The sequence below is a fragment of the Nomascus leucogenys genome, chromosome 19 (genome assembly GCF_006542625.1).
Source record: "Nomascus leucogenys isolate Asia chromosome 19, Asia_NLE_v1, whole genome shotgun sequence".
NCBI lineage: Eukaryota > Metazoa > Chordata > Mammalia > Primates > Hylobatidae > Nomascus > Nomascus leucogenys.
Window position 1 is genome coordinate 28,362,407 of NC_044399.1, and position 24,903 is coordinate 28,387,309.

Genomic DNA, 24,903 nt, shown 5'->3' on the forward strand with positions numbered 1-24,903 from the left:
TATGCTCCAGACGATATGTCAGATGCACACACACGCATGCGCATATACATGCATGCACACACATACGCACAGAGGAATGCACATACACTTTAAAGCCATTCCATGGCTTTCCATTGTACTTAGAATAAAACCCAACTCCAATTCTCACAACCTCACCAGGCTTCCCTCACAATAGTCTTCCAGCCACACCTTAAGCTTTCTGGAATCCCCTGAGCTTTCTCTCACCTTACAATCATCTCAGTCCTGTTTTCTCCACCCTCGGAGGCTGTCTCCTCTTCATCCTTCAGGTCTCACACGGAGAGGTCATCTCTGACCACCTGTGTAAATAGGGTCTCCCTGCGCCTCCCAGTATTCTCTGTTGTGGCACTCTATTAGTGTCTTGGCACTCATTAGCATTTGTCAGTCAGTGTTTATTTATTTTTTAATTTTTTTATTTTTAATTTTTGCGTGTACATAGTAGGTGTATATATTTATGGGGTACATGAAATGTTTTGACACAGGCATGTGATGTGTAATAATCACATCATGGAGAATGGCATATCCAGCCCCTCGAGCATTTATCCCTTGTGTTACAAACAATCTAGTTTTACTCTTTTAGTTATATTTATGTATTTATTTATTTATCTATTTATTTGAGACGGAGTCTTGCTCTGTCTCCCAGGCTGGGGTGCAGTGGCGCGATCTTGGCTCACTGCAAGCTCCGCCTCCCTGGTTCATGCCATTCTCCTGCCTCAGCCTCCCGAGTAGCTGGGACTACAGGTGCCCGCCACCACACCCAACTAATTTTTTGTATTTTTAGTAGAGACGGGTTTTCACTGTGTTAGCCAGGATGGTCTCAATCTCCTGACCTCGTGATCTGCCCACCTTGGCCTCCCAAAGTGCTGGGATTATAGGCATAAGCCACTGCATGGCTGGCTTATTTCATTTAACATGATCTCCAGTTCCATCCATGTTGCTGAAAATGACAGAATCTTATTCTTCTTTTACAGCTGAATAGCACTCCATTGTGCATATGTACCACATTTTCTTTATTTATTCATCTGTTGATAGACACTTAGATTGCTTCCAAATCTTAGCTATTGTCAGAGGCCCAGCACAGTGGCTCACACCTGTAATCCCAACACTTTGGGAGGCCGAGGCAGGTGGATCCCTAGAGACCAGGAGTTCAAGACCAGCCTAGCCAACATGGTGAAACCCCGTGTCTACTAAAAATACAAAAATTAGCCAAGTGTGGTGGTGCGTGCCTGTAGTCCCAGGTACTCAGGAGGCTAGGGCACGAGAATTGCTTGAACCCAGGAGGCGGAGGTTGCAGTGAGCCGAGATTGTGCCACTGCACCCCAGCCTGGGTGACAGTAAGGCTCTGTCTCAAAACAAAACGAAAAAAATCCTAGCTATTATGAACAGTGGTGCAATAAACATGAGAACGCACCTATCTCTTCAATATCTGATTTCCTTTCTTTTGGATATATACCCAGCAGTGAGATTGCTGGATCACATGTCCTATTTTTAGTTTTTTGAGGAACCTCCAAACTGTTCTCCACAGTGGTTATACTAATTTACATTCCCATCAACAGTGTATGGGGGTCCCCTTTTCTCTACTAAAAATACAAAATTAGGGGGACATAGTGGCGCATGCCTGTAATCCCAGCTACTTGGGAGGCTAAGGCAGAAGAATTGCTTGAACCCGGGAGGCGGATGTTGCAGTGAGCCAAGATGGCACCATTGCACTCCAGCCTGGGCAACAGAGCGAGACTGTCTCAAAAAAAAAAAAAAAAAAAAAAAAAAAAAAAAAAAAAAAAAAAAAAAAAAAAAAAAAAACCAGAAACAAAAACAAAATGTCGTGGAGTAGTGTCCACTTCCTGAAGGTTCAGAAGTTGCTCAGTGCCTACGTTCTCTGCCTTCTTGATGAGATGGATTTTTTTTTTTTTTTGGCTCGAGTGTTTATCTGTCCAGAAGCATATTTAATGTTCATGTGGGATTCCTGACACTGACATCGCTTTCTGAAGCCTGAGTCTTGCCCACGGCTCGATGAACAGTCCACAAATCAAACTCTTGGCCAAATATGCATAGCTCGAGTTTATCCAGAGTCCAAACAAATCAGATACTCCTTCTGGACAGAAGTCAAATTCTTCCTTTTGGTAAGAATTTTTCAGAAATGCAAAAAAGCAGTATGTTTTATGTTCTCAAAGTTCCTATAATCACATCCAATCTTGTATCAGATGCATCAACGGCCATAATGAAGGGTTTGAAAAGTCTGAAGCTTCCAAAACGGAAAAATAAATCAAAGCCCATTTGAACTTTTGAGAAATATTTCAGTACTATAGGATCCAAAAACTTTAATGAGTTTGCCCCCTCTTTGTAAAACAGCACAATAGATCAGCTACAGTTACAAGTGAGGAAAATTCTAAGGGATCTCCCAGAGGACATGCTTTTTAAAAAAAAATTATAATTAATTATAGGAAATTTGCCAGTCTCTAATGGAGTCTACTTTATTCTACAAAAGAATTGGATCTCAAATATCTGCCCTATGAAAGTCTAACAGACATTACTAAATTTCACACAGTTCATGGATGGTTGCAAGCCCTAAACTGGATACGCTCTCAGTTTCATGAAATTAGATGATCTCTAACAAAAATCAGAGATGAGATCATAAAATGTCATTTTCTGAAATTCAGCATAAAAAATAATCAATATAAAATTAACCACGAAGGTATCAGTAGCATTTTAAAGAAGTAACAGCTTTTATTTATTTATTATTATTATTATTTTTTGAGACAGAGTCTCACTCTGTTGCCCAGGCTGGAGTGCAATGGCACAATCTCAGCTCACTGCCACCCCCACCCCCCGAATTCAAGCAATTCTCCCTGCCTCAGCCTCCCGAGTAGCTGAGACTATAGGCGCCCGCCACCACACCCAGCTAATTTTTGTATTTTTAGTAGAAACAGGGTTTCACCATGTTGGCCAGGCTGGCCTTGAACTCCTGAACTCAAATGATCCGCCCGCCTCGGCCTCCCAAAGTGCTGGGATTACAGGTGTGAGCGACTGTGCCTGGCCAAAGTAACAGCTTTTAGAGATGCTTTATAAATGCATTGGTGATGTACTTTAGGGTGTCTCATCTCAGCAAGGAGAATGAAATCTATGTACACGATGTAAGCAATAATGATAGCTACCATTTGTTGAGCAGCTACTGTGTCAGGCACAATGCCAGAAACTTTACATACACTATTTCATTAATCCTCATGACAATCCATTGAGAAGGCTCTGATTATTTCCATTTTTAACTACAGGGATCTCGAAATTCAAAGGGTGATGAGAATTGTTAGCTATAATATAACAAATCCCACTGCTAGGATTTTAACCCAGATCTTCTCAACTCCAAACTATGCTGTTAATGGCATAAAAGAAATGGTCCCTTGAAGTTCAGCAAAACGGCAGTTACCTGAAAGAAAGATGTGGTAAAAGTCTCCAAAAACTTTGAGGTAAATAATCCAAATCAGTCATCCAGACTGAAATGTCCTTTGAGGGGAGGAAGGTCATTCCTTAAGGCCTCGTCAATCTGCTAGATGTATCTCTTAAGAACAGGCCGAGCGCAGTGGCTGACGCCTGTAATCCCAGCACTTTGGGAGGCCGAGGCGGGTTGGATCACTTGAGGTCAGGAGTTCGAGACCAGCCTGGCAACATGGTGAAACCCTGTCTCTACTAAAAATACAAAAATTAGCCAGGCGTGGTGGCAGGCACCTGTAATCCCAGCTACTCGGGAAGCTGAGGCAGGAGAATTGCTTGAACCCAGGGGTGGAGGTTGCAGTGAGCCAAGATCGCGCCATTGCACTCCAGCCTGGGCTAAAGAGCAAGAGCCTGTTTCGAAAAAAAAAAAAAAAAAAGGACATTCAATTCCCTTTAATGTAATTTAATATTCACCAAACCTTCGGATCTTTAATTTGATCTCCTAGGAATGCCTTTCCACCAGGAGGAAGTACCTCAAGCACATGACCAGGGTCAGCCTGCCAGCTTTATTCTCTGAGATAAAATAATAACTTGGTCAGGTGGATAACAAATGGTCTCTTCTGAGTGGGGTTATTAAGAATCAATTTCTAAAGAGGTCAGTTCTGAATTCAATAAAGTGAATTTTCTGATCCTATAAATCAAGGACCAAATCCTGGGTCTTCAATAACCTCCATCGGAAGATGTACATATTTGTGTGTGTGTGTCTGTGTGTACTAATTCTTCCAGTCTGTGAATGTGGGATGTCTTTGGACATCTCACAGAACATCCCATGTTTATAGACTAGAAGAGTTAATATTGTGAAAATGACCATATTACCAAAAGTGATCTATAGAATCAATGCAATTGCTATCAAAACACCAATGACATTCTTCACAGAAATAGAAAAAACAATACTAAAATTCATACGGAACTACAAAAGACCCCAATAGCCAAAGCAATCCTGTGCAAAAAGAACAAAGCTGGAGGCATCACACTACCTGACTTCAAAATATACTTCAAGGCTATAGTAACCAAAGCACATGGTATTGGCATAAAAAGAGACACATAGACCAATGGAATAGAACAGAAAACCCAGAAATAAATCTACATATTTACAGCCAACTGATTTTCAACAAAGGTACCAAGAATATAAATTGTGGAAAGGACAGTCTCTTCAATAAATGGTGCTAGAAAAACTGGTTACTTACATGCAGAAGAATGAAACTAGAGCCCTATCTCACACCATATACAAAAATAAACTCAAGATGGATGAAAGACTTAAGTCTAAGACCTGAAGCTGTGAAACTACTAGAAGAAAACATAGAGGAAACACTTGAAGCCACTGGTCTTGGCAAAGATTTTATGAATATGCCTCAAAAGCACAGGCAACAAAAATAAGAATAGACAAACAGGATTATATCAAACTAAAAACGTTCTGTGCAGCAAAGGAAACAATCAGCAGGGTGAAGATACAACCTGAAGAATGACAGAAAATGCCTGCAAACTATTCATCTGACAAGGAATTAATATTCAGAATATACTAGGAATTCAAACAACAGCTATATATATATATACACACACATTTCAGTTGGAGATATATATATATATATATATATATATATATATATATATATATATACACACACACACACACATTTAAGTTGGAGATATATATCCAACTTAAAAATGGGCAAATGAGCTGAATAGCCATCTCTGATGACATAAAAATGGCCAAGAGGTATATAAAAAATCCTCAACATCACTTTTATCAAAGAAATACAAATCAAAACCACAATGAAATATTATCTCTCCCTATTTAGAATGGCTATTATTGGGCTGGATGTGGTGGCTCATGCCTGTAATCCCAGCATTTTGGGAGGCCTAGGTGAGAGGATCGCTTGAGCTGAGGATTTTCAGACAAGCCTGGGCAATACAGGGAGACCCAATCTCTAAAAAAAAAAAAAAAAAGAAAAATGAGGCAGGTACGGTGATATGTGTGTGTTCCCAGCTATTTGGGAGACTGAGGCGGGAGGATGACTTGAGCCTGGGGGGTGGAGGTTGCAGTGGGCTGAGGTCGTACCACTGCACTCCAGCCTGGGCAAAAGAGCAAGACCCTGTCAAAAAAAAAATTATAAGGAAGAGAAAATATATTTACTATTCATTAAGCGGAAGTGGATCATCATAAAAGCCTCATCCTCATTGTCTTTATGCTGAGTAGGCTGAGGAGGAGGAGGAAAAGGAGGAGTGGGTCCTGCTGTCTCAGGGGTGGCAGAGGTGGAAGAAAACCAATGTATAAGTAGACCTGGGCAGTTCAAATTCATGCTGTTTAAGGGCCAACTGTATGTACATAATCCAGAAGGCTCACCTTGAAAGCCTACCAAGCTCTCTAACCATCTAATGACATCAATAAAGGATGACTTTTAATGAGTGTCACTGAGAGACTGTCACATTGCATACCCACAGTCTGGCCAAATACAGCTACAAGATGAATGCAGAATGTCACAACGGCCCCTGGTATACCCAATAAGTCATTAGCCAGTTTTGAAAATGAATCAGGTAAAGCCCCTGCACAATGGCATGCTGGAGGAGAACCCACAGAGCTCTAAAGGACTCACATGTCCACAGTCCCCTTCTCAGGAAAGCTATTCCTAGAGATTCTTTTGCAAACAAACTGCCGCGGTTCATGCTGCGTGCATGGATGAAGGCAACACCACACCGGCCTCAATGATGAGAACAGGAACCCATTAGTCACGGCGAGATCCCATGACCAAGGCAAAAATGACCAAGTTTAAGTTGTATTTGAGGGAGGCCATCTGCTTCTGAAGTCACTTGGCATAAAACTCTACACCCAATAGGAGAGCTTCTGAATAGTTAGTTACAAAGAGACTCTCTTAGTTAGACTCTCTCTCTCTCTCAGGAAGAGAAAATATTAGGCAGATGGAGGGTGGGTTGCTCCAGCTCAACTAAGTAGCTGGGTTAGGTGTCCATGAAGCTATTGGATATCCCTGTCTCAAAAACCTTGGGAGACTTAGAATGTATGCCTATTCCTCTGCACAGCTTACTCTTTGCATTAAATATTTCCCTCAAAAGTGTTATTTCCGAAACTTAATACACAGTCTACCTTTGAAACTTTATACTTGAAGTTGTTCTTTGCAGAACTCTTAGATATAATTAAAGAACTTTTTGATGCTTGCTATGGTCTGAATGCTTAGGTCCTTCCAAAATTCATGTTAACTCCTAATTCCCATTGTAGTGGTATTAAGAGGCAGGGCATTTGGGAGGTGACTAGGTCATGAGGACTTCACCATGATGAATGGTATTAGGGCCCTTATAAAAGAGGCTTGAGGGAGTTTGTCCCTTCTACCATATGAGAATGCAACAAGAAGATGCTACATACAAAAAGCAGCGAGCCCTCACCAGACACCAAATCTGCAGATGACTTGATCTTGGACTTCCCAGCCTCCAGAACTGTGAGCAATACACTTCTGTTGTTTACAAATTAGCTAGTCTAAGGTATTTTGTTAGATCAGCGGGAGGGAGCATTAGAATCTACCATCTACTTAAGTCTTAAGTTTTTTTGTTTACTTATTCATCTCTACCGGGAACATTGTGCAGGAAATAATGAAGAGTAGGATCCTTTCCCCAACCAGGAGAAGTTTTTCTTCTTCATTTTAATATTTCTCTTCCTAAGGACTTTGCTTTTTAATGCCAGAACTAATCTTATTTGTAATTTACATGCCTAGCTTAAATTTACTCATTAAACACTAAAGTTGGAGTTGCTCTATAGCTTTTTATGAGCTGACCTGGGGCACTATTGCCCTCTTTCAAAGGCACCATGATTTTTTCATAGAACTTAATTTTCAAGAACACTTGACATGTGGAAGAGTTTAAAGCTGAGATATGAAGTGACTTCTCCAGACCTTGTTATTTAAAAATCTTCAGGCTGGGCATGGTGGCTCAGACCTATAATCCCAGCACTTTGGGGGGCCGAGGCGGGTGGATCACCTGATATCAGGAGTTTGAGACTGGCCTGGTCAACCTGGCAAAACCCTGTCTCTACTAAAAATACAAAAATTAGCTGGGCATGGTGGCACATGCTTGTAGTCCCAGCTACTCAGGAGGCTGAGGCAGGAGAATCGCTTGAATCTGGGATGCGGCAGTTGCAGTGAGCCAAGATCGCGCCATAACACTCCAGCCTGGGTGACAGACTCTGTCTCAAAAAATAATAATAAAAATAAAAAATAAAAAATAAAAATAAATCTTTAAATATTTATGGTTAACACTCACATGCAATAAAATCTTAAGATATGCCTTATAATGCAAAGCTACCAATTACTGAGTGCTATGTGTATGCTTTGCTTGTCCTCTCTAATTAGCACCGCAATCTTTTGAGATAGAAAGTATTATTTTATATAGACCTTGAAGTGGAAGGAGACAAATCTGGGTACAGGAAGTACCAAGGTGCTTTTCTTAGTAGTGAGCAACATCAAGTTACTGGAGACGGAAAGCCCTGTTTTTGAGCCCTGGTTCTGGTACTTACCATATGTTCTGGTCATGTCCCTTACCTTCAACAAGGTGAGAACCTGGGCTTCAACTTCCTCCTCTGTTATTTTTATTTGAGGTGGGTCCTCGCTCCAACAGAACACGCTCCCTACCTATCATTTCACTATTATAGTTTGAACCTAGTGTGCACATCCAACCTTTTTTTTTTTTTTGAGACGGAGTTTCTTGTCACCCAGGCTGGAGTGCAGTGGTGCAATCTCAGGTCACTGCAACCTCCGCCTTCTGGGTTCAAGCAATTCTCCTGCCTCAGCTTCCTGAGTAGCTGAGATTACAGGTGCCCGCTGCCACGCCTGGCTAATTTTTGTATTTTTAGTTGAGATGGGGTTTCACCATGTTGGCCAGGCTGGTCTGCAACTCCTGACCTCAGGTGATCCCCCTGCCTCGGCCTCCCAAAGTGCTGGGACTACAAGCGTGAGCCACCATGCCTGGCCCAAAGCATATCCTTTTGAAAGGCAAAAACCATGAGGCAAGTTCTCAGGTTACATCCTTATCAGTTAATACTTCAATTATCAGTTAATGCTTTACTAAAGAATACTTGATAATCAGCTGAGAACAAGAACAGAATATGGATTGGGCTACTAGGGATGAAAAGATCCTAGGGGCTGCTGGAGGACCAGTGAAGTTCAGATGGGAAAGTGCCCAGTGGAAAGACTTCAGCTAAGTACATTTGTCTAGACTCTGCCCAGCTTAGGATATGTCTTTGAAGCCGGTGTGAAGGCAAGGAAAAATGTTCAGTGTGTAACACATAGTCCCATCTGGCTGAAATATGAGTGAAGTGATGAAGGAGAAAAACCAAGAAAGGAAACCGTGGGGGAGGGCACAGGGAAAGTCATAGTGATGAGTTTGGACTTCATTCCACAGGCAGTGAGGAACCTTTCAGGGCTTTTTAAGCAGGGGGCCAGCAACATTAGATGTAGGCTGCTTATAGGACGGGGGAAATGGTGGAGATAGGGTGTGGAGGACAGGGGCCCAGGGTGTGGCCAGGAGGCCCTCAGAATAATCCATGGAGCCCAAAACTGGGTCATGGAGCCCAAAACTAGAGTGATGCTGATAAGAATAGAAAGAAGAATGTGACGCTGCCAAGGACTTGGCACCAACTGAATGGGGGGAAGGGGAGGTGTTGAGAAGACGGTCAAACCACAGACACCTAGGGATTCCGGGCACTGATGAAAAGTTCCAAGTATTTCTATTCTTCCTTTACCTTACTCTCCACCCAATCAAAAATACCCTAACTTGACATCAGTTGACAAGTTGAGAGCCTAAATATGCAAAGTAAATAGGAGAGTCATCTTTGCCCATGAGAACCGCAGACAGAAATCAACCTGGCAAGGCCGGGCAAGGTGGCTCACACCTGTAATCCCAGCACTTTCGGAGGCCCAGGCAGGCGGATCACTTGAGGTCAGGAGTTCGAGACCAGCCTGGCCAACATGGAGAAACCCCGTCTCTACCAAAAAAAAAATACAAAAACTAGCCGGGTGTGGTGGCACATGCCTGTAATCCCAGCTACTCGGAAGGCTGAAGCACGGAAATCGCTTGAACCCGGGAGGCAGAGGTTGCACTGAGCCAAGATTGCGACACTGCACTGTCCAGCCTGGGCTACAGAGCGAGACTCTCTCTAAAAAAAAAAAAAAAGAAAAGAAAAAGAAAGAAAGAAATCAACCTGGCACAGAGAAGGTGAGGGTAGCGGTTCTGGTGCCCTTGCTCCAAAGCTGTGGGGCCTGGTCTAGGCCTCTAAGCACCTCTCTCCTTGGAAAGGGGGTGAAGACGACTGATTATGAAGAGGCCTGGGCTCTGGTGTCGGTTCTGCCACTGACTGGGTGCCTCGCTTCATCGCTTATTTCTTCTTTTTCATGTTGGACCAGAGCATTCCAGATGTCCTCTGCAGAGGTCTAACTCCAGGACTGCAGTATCTTTCCTTCTTCGCATGTACCGCTTTTTGTACTTCCTGATTCCATTAAAAATATTTTCCTCTCTCGTTTTCTAATCTCATTTTTTATGAAGCACAGCACCCTTTCAGGGAAGGGAGCGGAGGCCTGGATATCTGGGTCTGAGCGTGGGCATCCAGACAAAGCCAACAGCCTCCTCCTTGGGTATCTCTTCTCTGCCCACCAGCGTGGCTCTGACTCCCCGACTGCAGCCCGCCTCGTTCCCATGGCAACCGGCGGGCGCCCACGCCTGGCTTGGGACCCCGGGGCCACAGCCCCGCCCCGCCCCCCCGCTCCACGCTCTCAGAGGCTGCACCTGGTCGCGCGGGGGCAGGGAGGCGTGGTTGCTAGGGAAACCGAAGGACGCCCGGTAGCTGCCCCCGCCGCCTCCGCGCCAGGCAAGGCCTGCCGGCGCCGCGGAAAACAGCCTCGGGGAAGGAGGAGGAAGAGGGGCAGGTGTAGGGAGCGAAGAAGCAAAACGAGGAGGAGGAAGAGGAGCTCAGGGCCGTCCCCGGGCGATTAATGGGCGGCTCCTGCGCCCTGGACCGGCCCGCCCGCCCAGCCCCTCGACCCCTTTAGCCCCGTCAGGGGAGGAAGGGCAGACCCCCAGGTAACGGCCGCCTCGCCCCGCGCTCCGCTCCAGTTCTCCCAGGATGGGGGACAAACTTCTCTTTCGACTTCCAAGATTCTGGAGGGAAACCGGGCCTGACATCCGGTGGCCTGGCCGTCCCCTCCCCTCGGCTGACCCCAGCCCCAGCTTTTTTCTGTCTCAAAGGGACAGGTTTGGGGGAGACCGTGAACCTTTGCTCACTGGCAGCCCCCCGCACCCACATTCTTTCCTGCAGACGCCACTGGTCAGAAAAGGTATACACAGACCATGGCTCCTTGGGCTTCTGAGTGCGAAATGGTCGATATTGGTTTTGTTTATTTTTGAGAAGGAGTCTCGCTCTGTCTCCCAGGTTGGAGTGCAGCGGTGCAGTCACGGCTCACTGCAGCCTCGACCTCCCAGGCTCAAGCGATCCTCCTGCCTCAGCCTGCCGGTGGTAGCTGGGACCACAGGCCAACACCATGTTTGGCTAATGTTTTAAATTATTTGTAAAGAAGGAGTCTCGTTATGTTTCCCTGGCTGGATATTGTTATTAATGATGGCACTGAATTGCTTGTCAAACCTGTGACGTTTCCTTCCCCAAAGTTTTCCAATTACACGTTGAGTTTCTCCTCTCTTCTGGGCTTGATGGTCGAAATGTGACGACCTATCTCTCCTAGTTTCACAGTAAAATGAAGAGTCACTGCCAAAAACAAGTCTGTTCCCCACCCTCCACCCCGCCCCCAACTCTTAAGCCAAATTGGCTGGAAGAGTTGATAGATCTCCTTACCTTTCCCAACCAATTCCCCCTTTTTCTCTGCAGTCACAGTATTCTTAAATTGGGCCCAAATCGTAAACTTTGTTGCTTATGCTCAAGACATGTTTATAAGCTAAGACTTCAAAATGCAAAGTTTTTTTTAGAGCTGAGATTTAAACAAATCCTATAATGTTTGACATTACAAATTAATCAATTGGGGAAAAGGTTGAATAAGGTCTCCTGAGATCCTTCTCCAATCACCTAATTGTGGAAAGGGAGTAATTTTTGAGCCTGATTGTCCGATATTAACAATAGCCATTTAGATTTTGTTTCAAAGCAACCTTCCGTCTAAGGAGGAGGTTAAATTGTTTACATTTTCCTTTATCGCTTAACGGAATATTAACTTTAGTGATGTCTTTCTCTTATGAGAACATGGTAAGAAACCAATAAGATTTTGATTGTTATTAAGAAGAGACTCCGTCAAATCAGTTCGTTTGACAAATGTGGTTATAAAACAGAAGGATGGTATGTATGCATGACTTTTTAGAGCACTGAAAAACATTCTGCAATCAGATTCTGTTCCCCTCAGTCAGGAAAACTTGGTTGGAATTCACTGGAAAGTTACACTAGAGAAGAATGTGTATGTCACAAAGTTCTTAGAATATTCACCATTAAAATGTCACAGATATGTAGAATTTTGAGGCCAAGAAGAATTGCTCTTGCTTTCAGCAAGGCAGGACCCCCTCCTTCCTTCTCCACCTGCCTCCAACTCCCTCCTCCATTCTCTCTCCCTACTTAATATGGCTTCTTGTGTTGATTTCTAAAGCACAGATTTGGCACAAGACATTATCACCAGAAAGACTTAAAACAGAAGTGTGCATAACCATGAGTGGATTTTAAATTAAGAAGCAGTTCAAAGGTGAGCAACAGAAGAGAATACAGAGTGCCATTTTAGAAACATGCGCCTTGCTCACATTTTATTATCACCCCCACCCCAACCCTCTGTGTTTGCTGGGGAAAAATTCTTGGCTTCAAGTGGCCATCTGGTTGAGTAGGCCCACAAAGCTGAGATCCATGAATTAAGCATTATCTTATGTAGTTTTATTTCCATACTGTTATTTCTGTTTCTTGTTCATCCTGGTCAGTTTTTCAAACTGGCTGAGTGCAGTATGAAGTTCAAGCAAACACAGAGAATGTTTGCTTAACTGAGGTAACCCACCATCTTCTTGATCTGACACTAATACCCTGTTTTCTTGGTTCCCATAATATTTGTTTAATCTCATAAAGACTTGATGTATTTAAATAAAAAATTACATGTGGCACCACAATGTTTCTAAATATTGTAAAATACAATGTAATAGAGAGTTTATGGGAAGGAAAAGAGACTTTTGTGGACAGTTTTTTTTTTTATTATTATTATTTTTTATTTTGGGGGGATGGAGTCTCTGTCACCCAGCCTGGAGTGCAGTGGTGCGATCTTGGCTCACTGCAACCTCCGCCTTCCAGGTTCAAGTGATTCTCCTGTCTCAGCCTCCCAAATAGCTGGGACTACAGGAGCGCACCACCACGCCCGGCTAATTTTTGTATTTTTAGTAGAGATGGGGTTTTGCCATGTTGGCCAGGCCGATCTCGAACTCCTGACCTCAAGTGATCCACCCACCTCAGCCTCCGTAAGTGCTGGGATTACAGGCATTTTAAAGTCCTTTATTGGGTAGGTGATTGTGAAGTCAGAGGTAACTTAGCAAGTAATTCAAAGGGTGCTACTTCCTACCTATTTAGACAAAGTTATTTCATGCCTCTTGCCTTAGAAGCCTCCTTAAATTAACCCTGCTCTAGAGCTGTGGTAGATTAACTGGCTTTCTATATTAACTTTGGCGACCAAAATGTATCATCCAAGTGGACTCTGGGATGCTCCCCTTTAGTGACCATTAACGTATTTTTATTATGAGTCTTTATGGTCTCTGCCTGATTAAGACTCAGACAGGCTTCTCTTTCCCACAGTAGCAGCAGGAGCTTATCCTTCTGCCTGTTTTAACACCATCGTTTTCTGAAAAGAGTGCAAAGGTAACTTCATTCTATGCAGGTACACATTCAGATGAAAAGCTAAAAGTGATCTTTTAAAACATAGGCCCATAAGTGATTATTAAAATGCTCAGAGACAAAATGTAGGTTTTGTGTGTAGACTGGAAATACACATTGGATTGTAGTTTCAGATTCTGACTGTCAAAGACCAACTTTCCATACTCCAGAGAAAATAGCCCCCAAGAGACGAGCACAAGTTTTCCCCATTGTTCAGGGCCAGACGATAAACTGTGTGAGATTTCATAACTACCAGACCAGACGCTGGGTCACCATGAGTCAGGGGCAGCCTGACTCTGCCAATATCTACACAACTGAATAAACAGGAGGAGGGAGGGAATGCTGCAGAACGTATACACCTGAAGGTAGGGATGTCGCCTGTCCCATCATGATGTATCCCCAGAGCGTAGCAGCCCTTGTCACACAGCAGTTGTAAAAAATATGTATATGTGTGTGTGTAGAAATAAATGAAAGAGCTTCAGTAGACAACAAGCAGGAATAGTGTGGGGGCTTTGATGACCCCACAGATGAGGGGTCGTTATTAACAGTGCCATTTTATCCCTTTGTGAGCTTAGATATCTTGGCCATAAATTTGGGCCATGCCAGTCAAAGCCAAACTTCTTGAAAGCATGATCTCCACGCCTTTGCCTCCCATTTACGCAACCTTCTGCAGCCCTCCCAGCCCTGTCACTCCACTGAATGCTCTCACCAAGGTTATCAGTAGCCTCCTTTTTGAAACCCTCTCTTCTGGGCATCTCTGAAACGGCACCCACCTGGTGTCTTCCTGCCTCTCTGGCTTTTTTTTTTTTTTTTTTTTTTGCAGAGTTTCTCTTCAGTGGCTTGTTCTCTAAATATTAGTGTTCTTCACGGTTTTGTCCTGTGCCCTCTTTCTCTTTTCGTTCCCATTCTTCCTTCAACTTCAGTTATCACAGAATCCCAGCAATGCCCAAATCTGTATCTCTCTGGTGAGCTGCAGAGCCCTGCGTCTGACAGTGCACTTGACATCTCCATTTGCCGCACCCCAGACACTTCTGACGCCATGCTGTCTCCTCACAAAGCAGCTCCTCCTATGTTTTCTGAAGGGAATGCTGGCACCAACCCACTGGCTGCTCAAGCCAGTAACCTAGGCATCCTTGAGACTTCCACCCCTGGTTCATTCACATAATCGCAAGCCCTGATGACTTTCTGTCCTGAGCATCCCTTGAATCCCTTGGTTAAGAGTGTGGGCACTGGAGCGAGACTCTCTGGGTTCACATCCCAACTCTTCCACTCACTAGCTCTGTAACTTTAGGCAAGTTACTGAATCCCTTTGGCCCTCAGTTCCCTCACCTGCAAAACAAAGATCTAGTGCTAGCCTCACAGCGTGGTTGAGAAGATTGAATGAATTAATTGATGTAACTGCTTAGAACAAGGCCTATCACTTCCAGAGGGTCGGTAAAGAGTAACTATGGGCCCGGCGCAGAGGCTTATGCCTGTAATCCCAGCACTTTAGGAGGCCAAGGTGGGCCGATCACCTGAGGTCAGGAGCTCAAGACCGGTCTGGCCAATATGGTGAAACCCCGTCTCTACTAATAATAAGAAATTAGCTGGGTGTGGTGACGTGTGCCTGTAATCCCAGCTACTTGGGAGGCTGAAGCAGGAGAATCGCTGGAACCTGGGAGGCGGAGGTTGTGGTGAGCTGAGATAGCCCCACTGCACTCCAGCCTGGGCGACAAAAGCAGGACTCCATCTCAACATAAAAAATAAAATAAAATAAAAAAAGAGTAGCTATGATCCCCTGTCCCTCCTCATTGTCCTTCTCCTCCTCCTTTTTCTCTCCACTGTTGCTACCCAATGCTAGTTGCCATCTTATCACATCTAGATTACTATGAAATATTCCCAATGGTCTTCCCATTTCTGTTTTTTACTCTACCACCATTCCCCCCACCCCATCCATTCTCATACTGCAACTGGAGGGATCTTTTTAAAATACAAATCTTTTTTTTTTTTTTAAATACAGACAGGGTCTTGCTCTGTTGCCCAGGTTAGAGTGCAGTGGCATGACCATGGCTCATTGCAGCCTCTAACTCCTTGCAGCTTCTAACTCCTGGGCTCAAGCGATCCTCCCACCTCAGCCTCCTGAGTAGGTAGGACTATAGGCATGCATCACAATACCTGGCTAAGTTTCATTTTTTTTTTAAATAGAAATGGTCTTGCTATATTGCCAAGGCTGGTCTCAAACTCCTGGGCTCAAGTGATTCACCTCAAGAGGCATGAGCCACTATAGCCAGTGAGTTATGATCACACGACTACACTCCAGCCTGGATGGCAGAGCAAGATCTTGTCTCTAAGAAAAAGAATTAACAAATAAATAAAAACACAAATCCAATTATTTACTCCCCAGATTAGAACCTTTCAGTAGTTTCCTATGACTCTTTGAATCATGACCTTCAAGGCCCCATGGGAGCTGGCCCCTGCCTCCCCTGCAGCCCTTCCGGGGCTGCTCCTTCATCGTCTCTGCTCCAGCTGCACTGCTCCCCTCCCGTCTTCCTCATCTGCACCTGCTCCTTCATGCCTGAAGTCTCTGCACCTGCTGTCCTCTCTGTCCCACTTCTCAGCTAGCTCACTCTGTCAAACCCAGTGTCATTGCCTAAGGAAAACCTTGCCTGACCCCTCCAGACCAGGTTATGCCCTCCCATAATAACACTCTCTAAGAGCCCCATAGTTCTGCTCCAGAGGGCCTATCATAGTTAGGATTCACTTGCTCAAAGTCAGTCTCGCACCCTGGGTTATAAACAACACAGGCCAGGCGCAGTGGCTCACACCTATAATCCCAGCACTTCGGGAGGCTGAGGTGAGTGAATCACCTGAGGTCAGGAACTCGAGACCAGCCCGGCCAACATGATGAAACCCCATCTCTACTAAAAATACAAAAATTAGCCAGGCATGGTGGCGGGTGCCTGTAATCCCAGCTACTAGGGAGGCTGAGGCAAGAGAATCACTTGAACCAGGGAGGCAGAGGTTGCATTGAGCTGAGACTGGCCATTGCACTCCAGCCTGAGCAACAAAAGCAAAACGCTGTTTCAAAACAAAAGAAAAAAATAAAAAACAAAGGTGAGGGTCGTGTCTACTTTGCTGCTTGCTATACTCCAGTGCCCAGCACAGTGCCTGGATGGGAATAAGAGTGCAATCATTGTTGCATAAATGAATTTAAGTAACCAGAGGCCTGTAACTTAAGTCAGTGCTGATTTAGCTAGGGTCTCAGGTTTTCCTTTTTGTCATGCTCTAGAACCGAATCAGGTGTCTGTCCATCTAAATCCCTCTGAGTAACCAGGACAGGATCACTGAAGTGCCTGATGAAGGTGGCTGCATTATTTATGCCTGGAACAGGAGGACTGTAAGAGCATCAACAGCAACACAAGAAGTCCCTTCAGCTTGAAAGGAGCATCTGTGCCTTTCAAACAAGGGAAATTAGATGAATACACAAATAAAAGCAATTAGATGAAAATAAATCCAAATACGGCATCACGACAAAGGACTCTGTCACAGCACATTTGTTTATTTTTTCTGTGCAGGTCGGAGATTAGGAATCATGTTGCATGACGCAAGGGACAGGCAGAAGTTCTTCAGTGATGTTCAGTATCTGCGGGACATGCAGCATAAGGTGGACTCTGAGTATCAGGTAATTGCAGAAAGCAAGAATGGTCTTCTGCCTTCTCTTCCAGTATTTAGAGAGAATTCAGAATACAGCATCAACATATGATAAGCAGTAAAAGTTTTCTAAAATCCCAAACCCACCGATTAGGTATGTAACTAGCAAAAGCCACTTCACCTCTCTATTTCCTCGTCTGTAAAAAAAAAAAAAGGGGGGGGCGGCGATAGCTGGGCGCAGTGGCTCACGCCTGTAATCCCAGCACTTTGGGAGGCCGAGGTGGGCAGATCATGAGGTCAGGAGTTCGAGACCATCCTGGCTAACACAGTGACACCCTGTCTCTACCAAAAATACAAAAAATTAGCCGGGCGTGGTGGCACTGTAGTCCCAGCTACTCGGGAGGCTGAGGCAGGAGAATCACTTGAACCTAGGAGGTGGAGGTTGCAGTAAGCCGAGATCGCACCACTGCACATTAGCCTGGGCAACACAGCAAGACTCCTCCGTCTCAAAAACAAACAAACGAGGATAATGGTCGTATCCACTTCTAGTATTATCATGAAAATGAAATAAACACTGTAAAAGTACTTCCCTCAGTGTTCGGCATGGAGCCCTTGTCCACCAGTGGCATTAGGGCTTAAATTTGACAAACCAACTGAGAAGGAAAGAAAACATGAAGGAATTAACTGGGTCGCCCTACCATTTGTAAAGTAACACGCCCTTCTGTTGTCATCCCCACCAGAAGAAAGGTGGTTTGCACATTTTGCAATGAGCTAACTGCTGGTCCCCCTAGTTACAGTGTTTACATGCAAAACCAGAACACACAGGGAGCCTGAGGAATCCTGAGGTTGCAGCCACCCAGAGCTGGCATAGGACAAACTTGCCAGACTGGGTTGTGGGATCCTGGGATAGTAGAAGGTGTCAGTCATCCCACCGGAGGTGGGACCTCAGCCCTCGCCAATCAGGAAGGCACGTCCTCAGCTTGGGCTGAGGATTGAAAAGCGCCCCCTCCCTGAGGAAAACACAGAACTGCTGTTATCAGGTTTTTCCCCTTCTTAGCAATTTCAAATATAACTAAAGCTCCCAGGTCACCAAGGAAACCAGACCTCTCAGTAACCTGATTTCACCTGTATAATACGGTTTAGCTTTGGGGCTGGAAACAGAGTCAGCAATTTCCTCCCACAACATGCCAACCCACGTATAAGAAGACTAGAAAATCGAGGGCATTTCTGCAAAATAAATAAGAACATAAATATCCACACTGGTCGCCCTGGGAGTCTAACTGCTTTTCACAAAGATGCCTCTGCCACCCGGCTCCTGTTTGAAATTGTCTCCAGAACAGGCACATAGGAAAAAATCAATCTTACAGCTTTATGGTCCTCGTTGAAGAAAATCACACAACTGTGTGGCTTTGAGCCATTGCCGTTTTATTTTCTAATCTCCATTGGGCTTTCAACACTGCTTTTCATTCATTCATTCAGCCAATATCTATTCGGTGCCTACTATGTGCTGAACAAAGCCTCTGTTCTCCTGGAGTTCTTATTCTAGGATTAAGCAGGGGAAGGACTTACACAAGTAGAAATGTGTAAGGTAGTTTCAGTTATCGATAAATACTATGAGGAAAATAAAACAGGTTAAGGCGTTGGAGGCGGTGCTCCTTTAGAAGCAGGGGAGGTCTGTTTGAGGAAGTGACACTTGACTGTTGAGGTGAATTATGGGAAAGATCCCACCAGAGCTTACCAATTGGAAGGAAAGCCAGTGCAAAGGCCCTGAGGCAGGAACCAGCCTGGATGAAACCAAAGGTAGCCAGAGGAGCTGGAACACATGAACCCAGGGGAAGTGTGGAAGTGTCACACTGGGTCTCACAGAACTTAGCTTGGCATTTAGGTTTTATTCTTTTTTTTTTTTCTTTTTCTTTTTTTTTTTTTTTTTGAGACAGAGTTTCGCTCTTGTTGCCCAGGCTGGAGTGCAGTGGCACGATCTCGGCTCACCACAACCTCTGCCTCCCGGGTTCAAACGATTCTCCTGCCTCAGCCTCCCAAGTAGCTGGGATTACAGGCATGTGGCAACACACCCGGCTAATTTTGTATTTTTAGTACAGATGGGGTTTCTCCATGTTGGTCAGGCTGGTCTCAAACTCCCGACCTCGGGTGATCCGCCTGCCTCGGCCTCCCAAAGTGCTGGGATCACATGCATGAGCCACTGCGCCTGGCCCAATTTTATTCTTATCACTGTGAGAATTATTGGATGGTTTAAGTGGGGGAATAGTATGATTTATGTTGTATTAAGGGTCACTCTGGCTGCGATATGGGGAAAGGACTAGAAGGGGCAAGAGAAGAAGGAAGAAAACTTGTAAGGAAACAATGATAGAAATTCAGGAGAGAGATTCTGGTGACTTGGCCCGGGGTGGTAGGAGTGGAGGTGGTGAGAAGTGGCCCGGCCCAGGAAATAGAAGCAGAACAGACATCTTGCTGATGGATGGAGAGGCGGAGTGAGGGAAAGAAAAGAATGAAGGATGACTCACGTCAACACATTTACTTGTCCATCAGCTCCCTCTGTTATCATCACGATTTTAAACCTTTTCACTCTTTTCAAACCTCCAACCTCCATAGTTTCAACAAAGAGCTCCCTGCCCGGTTTCACACACTCACACAAAACAAAATGAAGACCCCAAGGCCGGCAGGTGAGAACCCACTCAGCCTCCTCCCATTCGCTCCAGGCTACACACCATCTAGTCCCCACATCTTGGAGGATGAAGCGACCCCCTTCCTGCTGGTACCCAGCCCGAGATCCTGATTTGAGGCCCTCTGCTCTCCAGCCCCTGCCATCCACAGGCCTCTCATTGGTAGCTTTGACATTTCCTTTCTTGTTGGCTCAGTCCCCGAACGTGCTTAAGTCTCTCCCATCTTATGAAAGAGAGCAAAGCTTTCTATAGACATCGTGTCCTCCTCTAGCTGCAGCGCTGGCTTCTTCCTGCCTCATCCCAGATGTCCCCAAACAGCCAGCTCCATTTCTGTCTCTGCTTCCTGCCCTCCCATGGATTCCCTGGCCTGCTTCAGCCTGACCATCACCTCCCCTCCCCTCTCCTGAAACTCTTCTGCTAACGTCAGTAACCAAATTCACCAGGCTCCTTCTCAGTCTTTATTTTCTGCAGTCTTAACTACCTTTGATGTTATTACTCCTTTCTTCTTGAACATGATTCTTTGGCTTTCTTTCTTTTTTTTAATGTTTCCCAGGCTGGTCTCGAACTCCTGGCCTCAGGTGATCCTGCTGTCTCAGCCTCCCAAAGTGCTGGGATTATAGGCATGAGCCTCCACGCCCAGCCTCCTTTGGCTCTCTGACATCACACTCTCTTGATTTTCTTCCTGTTTCTCTCACATTTTTCTCCATTTTCTTCATCTCCCTGGCTCTCAAATGTTAATTTCCCTAGGGTTCCATTCTCAGCCCAATTTTTTTCTAGTTCACAAGGTCACTGTGACTCATCTCATCCTCTGCTATGGTTCAACCACCACTTTACACTAAGACTTGTAATCCTGGGTCTCCCCAGAGCATCAGAGTCATATGTGTATTTCCCAGGTGGCTATGTCTACCTGGATGTCACACAGGCATCTGAAATCAAATATGTCCATGGTTGTACCCCCATGTCCATCCCCCTGCTGCCCCTCCTATGGTCTAAGCCTTCCCTGTCTCTTCCTCTCCCTCCTCATCCCCATCCCATCAGTTACCAAGTCCTGCCAAGTGTACCTAAGAACTCATGCACTTGTGCCTTCCTTTTTACCCTGTTGCCACCCGATGGTTCCAACTTTGCTAATTTCTGTCCAAGACCATTATAATATCCTTATAACTGGCCTCCTAGCCTCCAGTCCTGCCATCTGTCAGACTGTTGCCCTGAAACCTATCTAAAATGTAAATGTGGCAATACCATTGGAATATAGGATACTCCTCTGTGCTTTCTCTCACTTAAAGGCAGGCCCAAGACTCAGAACCTAAGCAAAAGCAACCTACACTTCACCACTTTGCCAATGTCTTCTTCCCCCTTCTTCACCTTGCTCCCCTGGGCAAAGGTGGTGAGGATCATAGTTTTAATTTAGAACTAAAGGGAGTCTCTGTGTTCATACACATAGTAGCCGTTTTTAAAAACAACTTTACTGGCTGGGTGCGATGGCTCACGCCTGTAATCCCAGCACTTTGGGAGGCCAAGGCGGGCAGATCACAGGTCAGGGGTTCGAAACCAGCCTGGCCAACATCGTGAAACCCCGTCTCTACTAAAAATACAAAAAATTAGCTGGGCATGGTGTCAGGCGCCTGTAATCCTAGCTATTCAGGAGGTTGAGGTAGGAGAATTGCTTGAACCCTGGAGGCGGAGGTTGCAGTGAGCCGAGATAGTGCCACTCTACTCCAGCCTGGGCAACAAGAGTGAAACTTGGTCTCAAAAAAAAAAAATTATATATCATAAAATTCAACCTGTTTTAAGTATACAGTTTAAAGACTTTTAGTAAATTTACCAAGTTTGCAGCCATAACTATCATAACTTTAGAATATTTCCACCACTCTAGTACTGCAGCACTCTTTTCATGCTTCCTGCACAGAGCTTATGAAACTGCATTGCAAATTGTCTTTTTTTTCTCTCTTTTTTTTGAGACATGGTCTTGCTCTGTTGTCCAGGTGGGGGTGCAGTGGTTGCCCAGGTCGGGGTGCAGTGGTGCAATCACAACTGACTGCAGCCTCAACCTCCCAGCCTCAAGTTATCCTCCCACCTCAGCCTCCTGAGTGGCTGGAACCACAAGCATATGCTACCACACCCAGCTAAATTTTTTTGTGTTTTTATAGAGACACGGTGGTCTCACCATGTTGGCCAGGCTGGTATCGAACTCCTGGGCTCGAGTGATCCACCCACCTTGGCCTCTCAAAGTGCCAGGGTTACAGGTGTGAGCCACCGCACCCGGCTGCACATTGTCTTTTGTGTGACATCCTCTCAACCTGGACCATGACTTCTTAAGGGCAGGGGCTGAGTCTCCCTCTTCAATGTTGACCCAATTACCTTGACATTCATGAAGGCCTGTGTTGCCTAACTTGGCTACCAACTAAGCTTGTCAGACTTAGAGCCAGCTGACTTGTGACTATTCCTAAAAGTCAAATCCACTCTCATTGAGCATTTTCAAAACCACTTACCACAAGGTCTGCAAAAAATAAATATGATTGTCTTTAAAATGTTCTAAATATCATTGAAGTAACTAAATGGCAACCCACAGTAACTACTTTGCAGGGAGCAGCAAATTTTTTTTGTTATGTTATTAATCTATCCCTTGCCTTGTTCCAGAAAGAATTTAAAGTAGTGGTTTAAGAATCAATTGCATGATGTAGGCTGGGCGCGGTGGCTCATGCCTGTAATCCCAGCACTTTGGGAGGCAGAGGCGGGTGGATCATTTGAGGCCAGGAGTTTGAGATCAGTCTGGCTAAATGTCTCTACTAAAAATACAAAAACTAGCCGAGTGTGGTGGTGCACACCTGTAATCCAGCTACTCGGGAGACTGAGACAGGAGAATAGCTTGAACTCAGGAGGCAGAGGTTGCGGTGAGCCGAGATGATGCCACTGCACTCCATCCTCAGTGACAGAGTAAGACTCTGTCTCAAAAAAAAAAAAAAAAAAAAGGATCAATTGCATGATGTTAGTGACCCCTCAGTAATTCAGCCCATAGACAGCCGGTGTGTATTTAGATAATTTGCTATGGTTAACTTTGTGGTGGGTGGATATTGGCACTCTGGATCATCAATGAGTTTGGCCGGTTACTTCCTATGGAAATCCCAGCTTTCACTCCAGGTCCAGTGTGACCAGGGATTCCCCATTTCAGGGCATACAAATAGTGTAAGACCTAATAACTAGACACGAATCCCAAATCATATGCATTTGGCATGTGTCCCTTCCTGTACTCGACTCACCTTTAATGAACTGGCTCCAATTGAAGGCTTTAGAAACCTCTTGTGTAAGCCATTCCTGCTACAGCCTAAAATATGCTAAGTGTTGGTATGCACCAAATTCCCAGTGCTTTTGCAGGTCTGTGTGCTAGCAGCAAGAGAGGAGGGATAACCTCACCCTGAGTTATTTTGATACTACTCCTTTCAGTGGTTGGGTGGGACCCTTTCGAGAAAACAAGAGGAAATAAACATCTATTTGGCATACTGCATGCTATTTCAGAATCTGGTAACTAGTACATAATTATATGCCATCTCAGAATTTGGCTCTATTGCTTCAAGGATTTTCATGCTGCCTAGCTTTTTTTTTTTTTTTTTTTTTTTTTTGATCAAATGTGTTTATGTAACTGGAGGCAGAATTTAGCCATTAATGTCCACTGGAAAGCTGAAGGCAAAGATTACACTTGGCATTTCAGAGTGATTTTCTATAATCTATTAAATGTGTTCAAATTGGTTTCATTTCATGTCACTTATTCATCTTGATTCTATCAAGTGCAAATCAACTAAATATCTCAATATACATGTGTTCAAGGACACGATAGGCAACTTTATAGCGGGTGGCGAGGGTTTGGAGTTGTCCACTCAGGGAGCCGGAATGGGGATAAATCAACTTTTCTTCCCACAGGGACGGAGGTGAGGGATTCTCCTGGCTCACCTTTGAGGTATGTGTTGCTCTACTCTTCACAGCCAAAACAGGAAAAAAAATAACTAGCTGGAGGGGAATACCATCTCAAACTGTTTTTATGCCTTTGATTTCTTGACCTCTTAAAATTAATGAACTTTAATAATGTCACCGAGGACAATTAAAACACCAAACTCTGGGGTATGCAAGTCAGATCACAAGAACAACAACAAAAAGGGACCAACTGAAGGAAGTGGCAACTCCCACTTCACAAAGTGCATCCTGAGATAGAGGAACAGATGCCATTCTGGCTGGACACGTAAAGTCGGGTCGTGGTTCTGATGGCTTTGTACCAGAATTATGAGGCTGGGAAGTGTTCCTGGGGCACATGGCTTCTGAAGTCACATAATAACTGGAGGGATCAGATTGATAATGAAAGAAACAAAAGGAACTTCAAGCACAACTGTGGACTCAGCTGTAATGCCGAAGAGAAGCGGCTTCATTGTGACCCTGAATGGCTGAGAGCAGGAGCTGCTCAGTTAGCTGGCTGGGATTTAGGAAACAGATCTCTACTTACAGGGCAGAAAAGCAAGGATGAACCTCAGGACTAGACAGAAAGATTCTCTCTTCTTATGTGACCAACATCAGAGTCATATGCTTTGGCAAAGGCTGACTTTAGAAATAGTTATAGAAGTAAACCAGGAAATGGGATTGAGAACAGCAATTAAAAGGCTGTGACAGCTGCTGGTGGTGATGGGAGTGGCAGTGGTGGTGGAGGTGGCAGTGGTAATGGTGGGGAGGTGAGATGGGTGGTGGGGGTTGGGTGGTGATGTGGGGGTGGTGATGGAGATGGTGGTGGTGGTGGAGGTGGTGGTGGTGATGGTTGTGATGGTGGTGATGTTTGTGGTGGTGGTGGTGATGGAAGTGGTGGTGGTGGTGATTGTTTTGGTGGTGGTGATGGAGGTAGTGGTGGTGGTTGATGGAGGTGGTGGTGGTGGCAATGGTTGTGGTTGTGGTGATGGAGGTCGTGGTGGTGATGGAGGTGGTGGTGGTGGTTATGGAGATGTGATGGAAACGGTAGTGATGGAGGTGGTGGTGGTGATGATGGAGGTGGTGGTGGTGATGAAGGTGGTGGTGGTGGTTGATGGATGTAGTGGTGGTGGTGGTTGATGAGGTGGTGGTGGTGGTGGTGATGGAGGTGGTGGTTGATGGATGTGGTGGTGGTTGATGGATGTGGTGGTGGTGATGGAGGTGGTTGTGGTGCTGGTGATGGAGGTGGTGGTAGTG

At 45.0% G+C, this 24,903-nt stretch overlaps 1 protein-coding gene across 1 annotated transcript in view; it reads left to right on the forward strand.

Annotated features, from left to right (window-relative positions):
• The first annotated feature begins 16,964 nt into the window (after nucleotides 1–16,964).
• The window catches only part of MARCHF10 (membrane associated ring-CH-type finger 10), a 112,228-nt gene continuing 104,289 nt past the window's right edge, over nucleotides 16,965–24,903 (forward strand). The window contains 1 exon segment of the mRNA XM_030799812.1: nucleotides 16,965–17,054. Coding sequence (XP_030655672.1) covers nucleotides 16,965–17,054 — 90 coding nt within the window.